This window comes from Acipenser ruthenus, chromosome 5 (genome assembly GCF_902713425.1).
Source record: "Acipenser ruthenus chromosome 5, fAciRut3.2 maternal haplotype, whole genome shotgun sequence".
Taxonomy (NCBI): Eukaryota; Metazoa; Chordata; class Actinopteri; order Acipenseriformes; family Acipenseridae; genus Acipenser; species Acipenser ruthenus.
This window is the reverse complement of record NC_081193.1, coordinates 73759179-73772691: the sequence shown is the minus strand read 5'-3', so window position 1 is coordinate 73772691 and position 13513 is coordinate 73759179. Positions and strand designations below refer to the sequence as shown.

Genomic DNA, 13513 nt, shown 5'->3' with positions numbered 1-13513 from the left:
ACTCATTCGTGTACCGCTCTCCAACCTTCGGCGAACAAACTGCCTTCTGCTACAGCCAAATAGTCCAGAGCACCTGCTGCCATTTTTCTGCACCCCAGTTCCTGTGTTTTCGTGCATAGTTGAGTCGCTTGGCCTTGTTTCCACGTCGGAGGTATGGCTTTTTGGCTGCAAGTCTTCCATGAAGGCCACTAATGACCAGACTTCTCCGGACAGTAGATGGGTGTACCAGGGTCCCACTGTTTTCTGCTAATTCTGAGCTGATGGCACTGCTGGACATCTTCCGATTGCGAAGGGAAGTAAGCATGATGTGTCTTTCATCTGCTGCAGTAAGTTTCCTTGGCCGACCACTGCGTCTACGGTCCTCAACGTTGCCTGTTTCTTTGTGCTTCTTCAAAAGAGCTTGGACAGCACATCTGGAAACCCCTGTCTGCCTTGAAATTTCTGCCTGGGAGAGACCTTGCTGATGCAGTATAACTACCTTGTGTCTTGTTGCTGTGCTCAGTCTTGCCATGGTGTATGACTTTTGACAGTAAACTGTCTTCAGCAACCTCACCTTGTTAGCTGAGTTTGGCTGTTCCTCACCCAGTTTTATTCCTCCTACACAGCTGTTTCTGTTTCAGTTAATGATTGTGTTTCAACCTACATATTGAATTGATGATCATTAGCACCTGTTTGGTATAATTGTTTAATCATACACCTGACTATATGCCTACAAAATCCCTGACTTTGTGCAAGTGTACCTAGAAGAATTGATGCTGTTTTGAAGGCAAAGGGTGGTCACACCAAATATGGATTTGATTTAGATTTTTCTTCTGTTTACTCACTTTGCATTTAGTTAATTGATAAATATAATCTATTAACATGTCTATTTTTGAAAGCATTCTTACTTTACAGCATTTTTTCACACCTGCCTAAAACTTTTGCACAGTACTGTATATATATATATATATATATATATATATATATATATATATATATATATATATATATATATGGGCCAAATGTATTATCGTACAACAGAAAGTGCAAATCAAGATTCATGTCTGAGCTTTTGACAGCTAAGTTTTTAAAATGAAAACTGTGAGGCCTACTTGAGTGACAGCTCGATGGTTCCAGTTCTTCCAAGTCCGATCGGTAAACAGATGGAGGAGAAGCCATGCAAACAAAACATAAATCAAAGGAAACAAAAATATAGTAACAATGATCCAATAAAAGTTAAAAGCAAAATAAAACTGAAAACTAATAAGCAATCAGACATGAAAACACAGTTATATCACATCCATCAGCTACATTTTAATAAGAATTAAAGAAACATGAAAATGGATATAAAATATTTAATAAAATGTAATGCAAAAATGAAATCCTCACAAGATGCAGTGTTATACTCAAAAGCATAAATTAGGTCCATAGTGGATAATATAGCTAATTTTCTGAGAGACATTTTATTAAAAGATATTGATGGAATATTCCCTTATCTCAGGGATTTTCAACCAGTGGTACTTCTAAGGGTGATAGGGGGTACGTAGAACGACTCAGAAATGCACAAATAAAATTAAAGTAAAAGAAAAGAATGATCTTAAATATATATTTTTTAACAGAATTACATATTATCTCGAAACCACCGTGCATAAATATTTCATTTGTGTTTAGCAGCTCAAAGGTTAGTAGAGTATAGTTTCAAAATTAGCATCCACCTGTACACATGCGTGACTGTGATTGAGTGGATTTCCACTGTGTTATTAGGGTGGGTGAAGCAGGCCTCTGATGATTCTGCCTGTGGTGAGTGCTCTTCAACTTTTCAGTTTTCAACTTGTTGTATAATTGAATACTAATCAGTGAAGCACAATCTTTCTGAATTTTTTAGAAGTATAAACACGATATTCATACTGTGACAGTTTTGTTTTATTTGTTAGGCGTAGCTGCATTTTAGTAACAGTAATAGCGGCTCGTTGAATTTGCTTTCGGTATTTGATTGAGTACATCCAGATTATCCTGTGTATAGTTTCTCAGGTCAAAAATGGATAGATTTCTTACTTGCAAAAGAAATGAAGAAAACACAAAAGACTCTACAAAAAGTACAAAGCGACAGAAAGTTATATATAGTCCCGTTGGATCATTTCTATGTTGGCTTTAATAAAAAGTTTACCATTGTTAGTTATTATAGTTTTATCTTGAGATTAATGTTTTTGATATTGTCAGCATTTTAAATGGCACACATAATTGTGCTAAGAAGGGAAGTAAATGATAATGTCATAAACATTTGCAGTGCAGACTATTTTGGATTATTTATAACTAATAGAAAGTGTATGCGTGTCTTGCCAAAGAGATTCCCAAATACCGTCTTGTGATACTGTGCAGCCAAAGACTTGTAATTAAAAGTTTAAGAATTAGGCCTACTGTTTGGTATTCTGTCTTAAACAAACTGTTGTGAAATAAATTATATATTAAATAAACAGGGGAAAACAATTGTTAATCAGATTATTTTGCCTTTTATTGCAACTGTGGTACCATTTAGTAGAGCGGAAATTATAAAGGGATCCTTGGGCTGAAACCTCCAGACAGGTAAAAAAAAAAAAAAAAAGATTGAAAATCACTGCCTTATCTGATCATTTCATTCTAGGCCCAATTGTCATTTTTTGTTTGAATCTGGAGAAAATCAATCTAAGACCACTAATGAACTATTCCTAAATGTACATATATTGTATCTGCTAGTTTTATGTGGCAAACTTCCACCAAAGAAAACCATTGAGTTTTTCACAATTTTTTGACTGTACAATGTTGACACTGACTTTATTTATATTTTAACTGTAGAAACCTTTCTTTGTGAATAACCATTATTCCCTAATAAATTCAGGCTGAAGAGTCAAGGCCTCACGTGGTGGGGTGTCCCGCCCCTGTGTGTATTTTGTGTTTCATGTTGTCTGTTATATGTGGATATAGTGGTGCACGGAATATAAATTGGGCTATCTAGCACAAGTGTTATAATATGTATTTAGGCACAGGGATTGCACAATCACTTCACATGCAGATAAATGTGAATTAGTATGTGAGCACGGGGAGTGAACAAATTAGTTCACGTGCTGGGATTCAAGTGAATAATTAATTAGTAATTGAATCCTGACACAATAGGTGCACATTTTACTCACTCGGGGTAGTGTGTTCGGTGAGGAGAGAATGAGAGTCGGGAGGTAATTTAATAATAAGAATTTATAAACGAATAACAATTGCTACTCGTGTTGGGAGCTCCAGCACGGTACTTGTTTGGTTTCGTCTGTTTTGTCTGTCTATTTATTTTGGCCAATGCACCGTTTGTTTTGTATCAGTGTTTGGGTTTGTTAAAACCTTTTGTTTATTTTGCAATAAACCGACGCAATTCACAATTCGCTCACCACTCTCTGTGTTTCTGTTCCGGGTCTGACATCACCACTACAGCCATCCTTGTGACACCTAATTTCTAAGGTTATACTGTACTCTCTGTGTGTCACCAATTGGTAATACCAAAGAAAACAATTAAAGAGAGTCTTTTCTCTTCAGGTGTGACACAAAAATAGAATAATTGAAAATACCTTTCGTAATCTTCCGGTCACAGCTAATCATGTTAAATCGTTCCTGACAAGTGTGGCAAAGAGCCTGTCTCTTGGTGTAAAGTAGCATGTGCACTGTAGGCTAATATGCAGCTCATTGTGACTACTGCACCATTTGTTTTAATGGACTCTAGCAAATGAACTGAAGGAATCAATAAAGAGAATGGGTGGCTGACCACAGTTTGGTCTGCAGTTGAAAGTGGTCATGCAGTGTTTTGGTGAAGTCATCTCATTCACTTGTGGTCAATACAGTAACCACTCCTTGATAAGCATGTTCCATATTTAGCCGTTATTTAGGTCAGGCCTTAGACCCAGATAACAGGGAGGTTGATTCATCTGTGATCCCGGGGGATTCCCTTGATCTATCATTGCAAGAAGTGACATCACCTGACTCCCCCATAAGACTGGGAATGCCTCAATTCAGATATGGATAAGTTCCCCTGTATTGCTCACCATAGCTCTGGAAAAAGACTGGATTTCTGATGGGAAGCTGTTTCCATGCAACTCAGTGACACCAACGCAACGTGGTATAAATAGATACCTGACGCAGATTGCCTGCTTTTGTGTGAATCACATTACATGCTTTATGGCACTTCCCGACTCGGTCAATCAGATCCTTCTCTCTACTGGTCACTTGTTACACCAAACCCCACAAAGTCATTCCGAATGTCTTGGTCGTGCTCAGTGGTTAGCGATTACAGGTACAAGAATGTACAGACAGCCCCTCTATATCCCGGTGTACATGTACATGCATGCCTAGTATAACCTCCCACTTTCTGAATTCGAGTGCCTTGATATAGAGGTCTATTGACCTACACATGGCTTTTATCAGGTCTACATTATTAGATAATGAGACATATTTTAAAGAAAAAGAGTTTGAATTTTGACACTGGTGCAGATAAGAATTTCACAGCTAATTACAGTCTTTACACACTGAGTGACATACAGTATGCAGTATTTTAGCCTTTAAATGTCATGTTAAGTCCTGCATTATAATAGTAGGAACCTTCATTATATTAATGATTTGGGTTCTAATTTGTAACACTACAAAAAAGGCTTTTAAAATACGCCACATTAAAGTTAAACTTTTGCTACTATTATTTTTTAAATTTTTGTTCCCATTTTCTTAACTTAACCAGCATCACCTACTGTAGTTTACTACTGTATGTTGAATTCCAGAACTGGGTTGATAGCATGATGCTATACAGTAATCCCTTTCTGCAGTGTACTAAGTGACATTTGTCTATTTTTACGAGTAATAACATGATGGCAACACTGGCAAAAAAATCACAGAGTAAAAACAATTGAAAGTGTTTGTCTCCAGGCCAGGAGTTAGCTATTCCAAGGTCACTGTAGCCACACTGAGCCAGTACTGGGCAATAACTGCTCTGCTCGTGTATAGCTCAATTTAACAAGATGTGAATCCCTCTTCGGCTGGCACCCTGAAGGCAGAGCAGCAATTTAGAGCATTCGGCTCACCCCTTCCCTCTCTGGCAGAACTCCCTGCTGGCCTACACTGAAGCCATGAAAATGATAAATTAGAGAGAATGGCTTACAGTCAGGTCCAACACTGGGACTTCCAGAGACTAAGGCAACTAGACTAGACATGAAGGAGGAACGGGGGCCAAAGAGAAATAAAAAAAGTAACTATTCTAAACTCCAGCCATCCAGAGCTGTAAATTGGCTGTCCTTTGCATGACTGATTGATTTATTTGTTGCAAATGGCATCTCTGACATGTATTCTGCGATATATATTAAAGCTCCCTGTTTCTGTACGAGGCAAGACAACTTACCAGAACAGGAAGTCTGGTTCAGGTACTAACCTCGTCCACGTTTTCAAAGGCGTTGATGACATCGTAGGGCAAGCAGGAAAGCAGGTCTATCACAAACCACGTCTTCAGGTAGTTCATGCGGATAAGCTTTGGGTCAGAAATAACCTCCCCTGCTGGTCCGACAAACGTGGTGTGGAAATTGAGCACGATGTCCACCAGGAATATTACATCCACAATGCTGTCGACCACCAGCCACGTGACATTGTTCTGCTTGGTTTTAAAAGAAACGTTGTAAGGGACCATGATAGCAGTGTAGAAGGTTAAAATGAGGATGACCCAGTCCCAGGTGGTCTTAAAGGCGCAGTAATGAAGAATGATATGAGGGGGAGTCTTTGGTGTTTCTTGCTTGTACTGTGGAAGAATCTCAGAGCCAAGTTGCAACACCTGAGAAAGATTGTAAAGAAACACATCATATTTAGAACAAACATTTATATTTCTTCAGTAATATATGAATTGTCATGCTTGTTAAATTATCCACAGAGCAACATGGACAGCAGCAATGCTAGGGTACAGCAGTTCAATCTCCATGCCCATCAAATTCTGCAATGGTCCCATCACAACACATTCAGGTAACCTTTTCTGTACCTTTTAATTTAAGAGATATAAGACGACAAGTACTGTCCCAAACTGTCCTGGAGAACTTGGAGCCATAAGGTTGCACAAATCATGACTCAACCACAGGCCTCCAAATAGCCACCAATGACATATTTTTTTAATGGTTCATCATAGCCACCCCCAGAAACTTAGTAACTAAATATTTGTATATTGGGTAGCCTGTCTAGCAATGTGATGCTATGCAGTATGACAGTATGATGTTCTGACTGTTTTTCTTTTTGGCAGTCATCACAGCTATTGGTTCATTGTTGATATTAATGCACCAACAATGCACCAGAATGGATTGCTTACTGCACTGAATCAATTACACTAAAAGACTGGCCAAACCCAATATTCACAAAGTATATCCCTTGTGACTGAGGTTCAGTTGTATATGTTTTTTATATTATTTCATAACACCTTAAAATGTCAATGTTCTACCTCAGCCACTTTGATTAATTAAACTTAATGTGTCCATTAATAGTGGTGATGTTGCATCACTGAGCCAAACTGTTCTATAATTAAAATAGCAGGTTTGAGATTTCTTTTTTAAAGCAAATAAATTAATTACTTCAGCGCTAAACAATGACACACTACAAGCAATAAGGGTATACACTGTTGGGCCACCTTATTAAGACCTGTACCAAATATTGGGTTGGGCCACCATTTCCCCTGATCACAGCCTTGACACAACATGGCATACACTCCACAAGGTGCTGGGAGGTGTTTTGAGGGATGTTAATCCATTCACTCATTAATATGTCAACTGTCTTTTCCCTCTGCTGCTTTGCTAACTGGTGACAACTTTCCCTTTGGTTTTGCTATTGCTGCCACTCCCTATTTCTGATAGACTGTTTTGCAATTGTGCTGCTCCATAGCTTCATAGTGCTGCAGAGATCACATGATAAACCAAATTTGCATCTCTAATTCAAGTCGATGCCCAATCCTAATATAGTGGCCAGCCATTGTATATTTAGTTTCTCTTAAAATGAAAACACCGCTATTTCATTTTCATCTATTGAAAAGTACAATTCAGTTTTAAAGCGAGATGCCAAAAGCATTGGCTGAAGTCAAATGCAAAGGCAATTTACTTCCACATGCTTTAGAAACGCAACTGAGTGATAATATTAAAGTGCAGAAGGGACATGGCATGAAAGGCACTACAGTACAGTGGCTCTCAAAAGTATTCAAACCCCCCTTGGACTTTTCCACATTTTATTGTGTTACAACATGGAATCAAAATGGACTTAATTAGGAGTTTTCGCCACTGATCAACACAAAAAAGTCCATAATGTCAAAGTGAAAAATAAAATCTACAAATTGTTCTAAATTAATTACAAATATAAAACAGAAAATAATTGATTGCATAAGTATTCACCCCCTTTGCTATGACACACCTAAATAAGTTCTGGTGCAACCAATTGTCTTTAGAAGTCACATATTTAGTTGAATGGAGTCCACCTGTGTGCAATTAAGGTGTTTCACATGATTTCAGGTTAAATACACCTGTCTCTGGGAGGTCCCACAGTTGGTTTGTACATTTCCTAAAAAAACTATATCATGAAGACGAAGGAACATTCAAAGCAAATCCGGAATAAGGTTTTTCAAAAGCACCAATCAGGGGTAGGATATAAGAACATTTCCAAGGCATTGAATATCCCCTGGAGCACAGTAAAGTCCATTATTAAGAAATGGAGAGAATATGGCACAACTGTGAATCTGTCTAGAACAGGCTGTCCTCAAAAACGGAGCATCCTGGCGAGAAGGGCACTAGTCAGGGAGACCACCAAGAGGCCTATGGCAACTCTAAAGGAGTTACACTCTTCCACGGCTGAGCTGGGAGACACTGTGCATTCGGCAACAACAGGGATGCCTGTGTGCTTCACAAAACTGCTTCACAAAACTTTGACATTATGGACTTTTTTTGTGTTGATCAGTGGCAAAACTGTATTGAATTGTATTGATAAGGTGACTTTTAGGTATTGGGATTTACTGCCATCACACTCATTCCAAAGAGAGCATTTATTGGGGAAGGTCTTACTATATTTGAAACTTACTGTTCTGTTTCCTATTATTTTACAACTGTCATGTATGTTTTACTGTAAACCTCACTACACTGTTTCTAAAACTCTGATTCAGTCAACAGTCCTTACAAAATACATTTAATGGATACATTAATAAAGTAATAGTTAATTACAATTCACTTTAACTGTCAACAGTTTCACCTTGATGGGTCCTGTAGTTAACAGTTATATACGATTAATGTAATTACTTTCTTTTAAGTTTTACCTTAAATTTTGATGTAATGTTTTGAAGTTATGAATGAGCTCTTATACCTTGTCCTTAAGATTAATGCAGAGAGTACTTTCCTTTCTTTGCAATATGCTTGTTCTCTATTATTGCTTTAATATCAATCCAATACAGTTGTTTGTAACCAACTATAATCTATGTAGGAGGACACAAATCCTCATGTGGCACATCCTTAATGTGCTTTGTAACAAATGCCTCCAGTCCCCTGGTAGATAGTTCAACTTGATAAAAGCGAAAAGATTAAAGAAACCACAACCTAGGGTGATGTTTAATTGATGTACTATGTATAAGTGCCAGTGAGAAGGATTCAGAAGGGAATATGTGTGTCAATTCCTAGATCGTGTGAGTGACAAGATTCCCCCTCAGTGTTCTCTCCAACCAGACTGCCAATGTTATTCCCTAGTGAGTACTCTTAACTACTACCACCTGCAACAGCAATCAAATCACCAGACTGGGGACATTTCAGGCAGCATTGGTATTGGTACAGTGACTGTACATTGAAGGCCTAGGCATTGGACAAATTGATCAACATTTATTCATTATCCATATCCTGCTTTGTAGGAGCAGAAATAATTGGATTTAGGAGTTCAAATCACTTGCATAAATGTATCAATCAATGGGGTCTAATCAGTTTATCTAAACAGCAGCAGATCTTCATGTCACAGCCATTAAAAAAAAAAAAAGTTTTCTGTGTTATCAGAAAGAAATACACTAAATAAGCTAACTTGCATTGTTAGAAGGGTTAGAACGAGACCTTTTTGCTTGATTTCAGTCATGGCGATATTAGGGATGTTTAAATCAATTCAATAGATCCCATTGTGTGATAAAATTGGTGACTATTTAAACTCCTGCACCACAATGTTGATGATTAATTGTCTACACATTATTGCACTGGATTACACTCAAACCCAACCAGTTCTGGACAGTTCAGACCTCTTGCAATTCAGCACTAAAGATTACATTTTAAAGAGTTTTGGAATTCCGAGATCCAATGCTGTAATCATTTTGACACTAGACACATGAATTCATTCATACCTCGGCCAGTCTGGAGTGCTTGTGAACATTCTCTCCTTTGTGCACGGTTGGAGCGAGTTGCTGCAGTACTCCTCGACTGCTCGTTAGAGCTCTCGTCAGACGAGCAAATTTACCCCAGCCTTAGAAAAGAGACAGTTGTGAAATGTCTTTGTTACCATGTAATAAATGACTATAAATGTGTATTTATAAACTAAAAATATAATTAAACAACCCTGTGTTTAATGCCCAGTGTAATTAGTAGTAACAGTTAAAAGTATTGTTAATTTTAATCATCATACTCTACATAAAACACAGGTATTCTTATTCCCTCGATCATTCCATTAATCAAAACTACTTTCATTTTTACACATATCTAAGGTCTGCTGTGATAAGTTTTAAGATTAAAGAACTATTTACCAAACTAATTATTTACCAAAAAAAAGACATCTGTCTATCTGAAATGCCCCACATTTGCGCAATTATTGTTTTTATGTGGAGAAAATCAAGGTGGACCAACCTTTGGATGAATCATCTTCAATTGGCTGCTTAAAAGCTGTGATGTCACTAAAGGTGCACAGAAATAATACCACTTTGTCCTGTTCGTTTCGAATTGGGGCAATTTTGACAAAGAACCACACAGGCATCCCTGAAACAAACAATAATTAAAAATAATTTAATGGATAGAAATTGGCAAAAGAAAGAAATATTTATTTATCAGAACAGAAAATAGGAGGCACTTTTTTACACAGAGAATTGTGGGGGTCTGGAACCAACTCCCTAGTAACGTTGTTGAAGCTGACACTGTGGGATCCTTCAGAAGCTGCTTGATGAGATTCTTGGATCAATAAGCTACTAACAACCAAACGAGCAAGATGGGCCGAATGGTCTCCTCTCATTTGTAAACTTTCTTATGTTCTTATTTCAAAACAGACATTACTGCCTGTGCTCAGGAAATATAAGTGTACTGAACTATAGACAGTTATAGGTACAATAAATTAGTTTCTATCCATTTTTTTCCCTCTCTAGGAGCCTGCAGCTAAAGTAAAAAATGTGATAGTGGTTTTGTGACATGTGTCCATTAGGATCTGGGCTGGAACAATTACTCAGGTTGTGTCCAACAACAACAGGGACTGGAAAGATGGTGAAAGGTTTTTTTTTCATTTACACTTTACTATGCAAGCAGAAAGAAGGACATTAGATAATCTTTTGATCTATTAATAAGATATTTTTTTAAATAGTATCAATACAAAGAGTGCCTGTCCAGAAAAGTACTGGCATATCCATAGTTTGTGAGTACAGTCCCTACTCCATGATCACTGTGCATATGTGTATGCTATTAAAAAAGGAATTACTTTTGGGGTTGAAATGCAATGAAAATAATCTGCTACATTCTTTATTTCTGGAAAGTCCACACAGTGTTCAGGTAAAGGTACTGTACCTCAAAGCCAGCCAGTCATGTTTCTCAACACTTACTGTTTTTCTTATACATGAGTATTTCAAATGAGTTCATCTCATAGTTTTCAAATGTTTGCCGGACTTTTGCACTTGTTTCCTTGTCTGTGAGCTCACCATACATAAAGCTGCAAACAAAAAATGAAGTGTTTATTATTAAAACAGAACACTATATGTAATAAAAAAAATACAGATTGTTCTTAGTGAGGGAAAGAAGGTGTGAAAGTTAGCGTGGCTACTTTATGGACATGCATACTGAATACTGTACCTTGTTCATGCACTTAAAAGTACTGTAGTACTATTGGTGAATCAGAAAATATTACTTAATGCTCAATAAAAAACAGACATCCAGTTCACCTACTACACATGCTACAGTGCAAAAACTATTCAACAATAGAATAACTGTTTTAGACAGTAAAAGATTAACTTTCTCGCAAAGAAAACCTCTGGTGACACTCTCATTTGCATCAACTAACCTTACTAGGCTATTAAGTGGCTTTTCCTCATGAATCAATACGAATGAATCGATCAGTTGCTACTGACTTGTTTGCTGTTCCTTACAGACGTGTGACCCAGTGGTCCCCGAATTCTGGTTGTACTCTGGGACACAGTTGATCCTACTCCTTTCAAACTCAAACCACTGTAGGCTTTGCCCAACGAAGTGTGCAATCGATCATGTGACAGGTCACTTAGTTCCGCTCCATCACAGAACATTCTATCCAGACATGCATACTTTAGGTCCTAATGATGGACCGCACCTTGTAATTCAGAAGTGCAATATGACATGGTTTCTAGACCCTACAGTAACAAAGCATGAGGAACAGTATTAGTACCTGCAAGTGCTGCTCTTTTGCATAACCTCGGCCCGATGGTATCCTGAGAGTTTGCAGAATCCATCATTGCTGTACACAATGGGCCAGTCTACAATCTGGGCATTACCCAATACAAAATTGGTGTCTGTTGAAAAGGAAAAAAAGGGCAGGAAGGGGGGGAAGATGTTTAATAATAATGATAATAATAATCGGTTCAACGTTTTAAACTTGATAGAGAAACTTCACTTTTAATTGTTAAAGCATGAAAGCCACAACATGAAAGGGCATTAGTAGAAGAAAAGCAACAGCAGTCCTACACCCCTCACTTGTGACTCACATCTTGTAGGTATATACAGTATATATACATATATGTAAACAGCATTGTGTACATATTTATGTATGGTATTAATATTATGTAGTTTTTTTTAAATAATTATGGAAACACCCATTCTCCAGGTCATGCTTATTGATCATTCACGATTATTCAGCATCACAACCTTTCTAACCAATCGGATTGCTCAGTTTCAGTTGATTATATATAGAATAATAGATGGGCTGCAGTGAATTAAAAGGTTATAATTGCATCGAACCCTGAGATGCAATTGTAACGTAAAGTAATTCACTTTATGCCCCTTTTTTTTTTTATAATAGATGGATTCCATGACTTTGAAGGTTTATATCGAAAGCAGTTTTCTTTGTTGTTTTTGTGTTTTCTTGGTGTCCAAAGAATGATTCTCTGGCTTCTAGTATGATCATTAAAGAATGGGCTGACATTTTCAATGCTTGGAATTTTTGTAATAAAAGCGACAGTCAGCAGTTTAAAAGACGTACAGAGAATTCCAAGGAAAACAGTTGGGAAAGTCATAAATGAGCGATGTGTCGTAACATCGCTTAATTATCAGTCGCTGAAGTAACATTAGTTAATTATGACTTTTTTCGTATAGGCTGAGATACAATATATACTTATCCCTATACTATAACAGAAGATACAAATGCTTTTTGTGTGTTCTGTTTGAATGTCTCTTTTGCTTTTGCGTAGATCATTGTTTGCCATGCTTACTAACTATTCCAGCACAAAATGCTTCTGAAAAGACTCCTGGTTGTGGGGAGATGAGGTGGGAAAGCATATCGGAATCTTTTCAGAAACAATTTCCACTAGGATGGGAAATAATGGGACTTAGCAGAAATAACAAGATAGAAGAATCATGCAGAACACACATCATAGGATGTTAAACAGGTTCATTAAATAGTAAATGGAACTGGTGATGATACATTGAACTGGAATGTGTCTTTTAAAAGAGACTCCTTGAATAGAGTCAGTATATTGTTTGCATGGGTGCTTCCATAACTCACGCCACAAACTTACACAATGTAAATACTGTACATATTCTGTATAGCATATAAGGCTTAACTCAAAAGTGAATTACTTACTATAGAACAATCGATTACCAGGCAAAACAATGCCTGAAATTTAATTTCTGACTAACCATTGTTTGATATACCTGTCCCAACTCTGAAACCACAGTTAGATCACAGAGCAATGAGGTAGTAGAGCTTGGAAAGTAGTGAAAGCAACATACAACTAAAGCCAACAGCTCAGGTATAATACACTTTTGCAAAAAATCCTTAAAGTGTGCTTAATGTTTTACATTGTTATCACATGACAAACTATGGAAATTGGAGACAGCAATAGAGATATTTCATAGACATTAATAGCTAAAAACAGTATCAAAAAACATTTAAAACATTTACTAATACTGTAAAGACAAGCACAAAACATTATGGTACAGTCGTAAGTTCTATACCAACATTTGTTATTTTACAATGGTTAAATACCAATGATTTTGCTGGTGAATAGCTTTATACACTGTCAAGTCTATGAGGGAGGGAAAACTTAGCATCCCAAAAAGTATGA

General features: G+C 37.2%; 1 protein-coding gene across 4 annotated transcripts in view; it reads right to left on the bottom strand.

Moving 5' to 3' along the window:
* The window catches only part of LOC117402475 (potassium voltage-gated channel subfamily H member 1-like), a 110125-nt gene that overhangs the window by 87469 nt on the left and 9143 nt on the right, over nt 1–13513 (bottom strand). For all 4 annotated transcript variants that reach the window (XM_034003660.3, XM_034003661.3, XM_034003663.3 and 1 more), the window contains 5 exons: nt 11620–11743; nt 10808–10914; nt 9852–9980; nt 9356–9474; nt 5408–5800 (listed from right to left, as the gene is read on the bottom strand). In XM_034003660.3, the coding sequence (XP_033859551.1) occupies nt 5408–5800; nt 9356–9474; nt 9852–9980; nt 10808–10914; nt 11620–11743 (872 nt within the window). The remainder of the gene's footprint in view (nt 1–5407; nt 5801–9355; nt 9475–9851; nt 9981–10807; nt 10915–11619; nt 11744–13513) is intronic.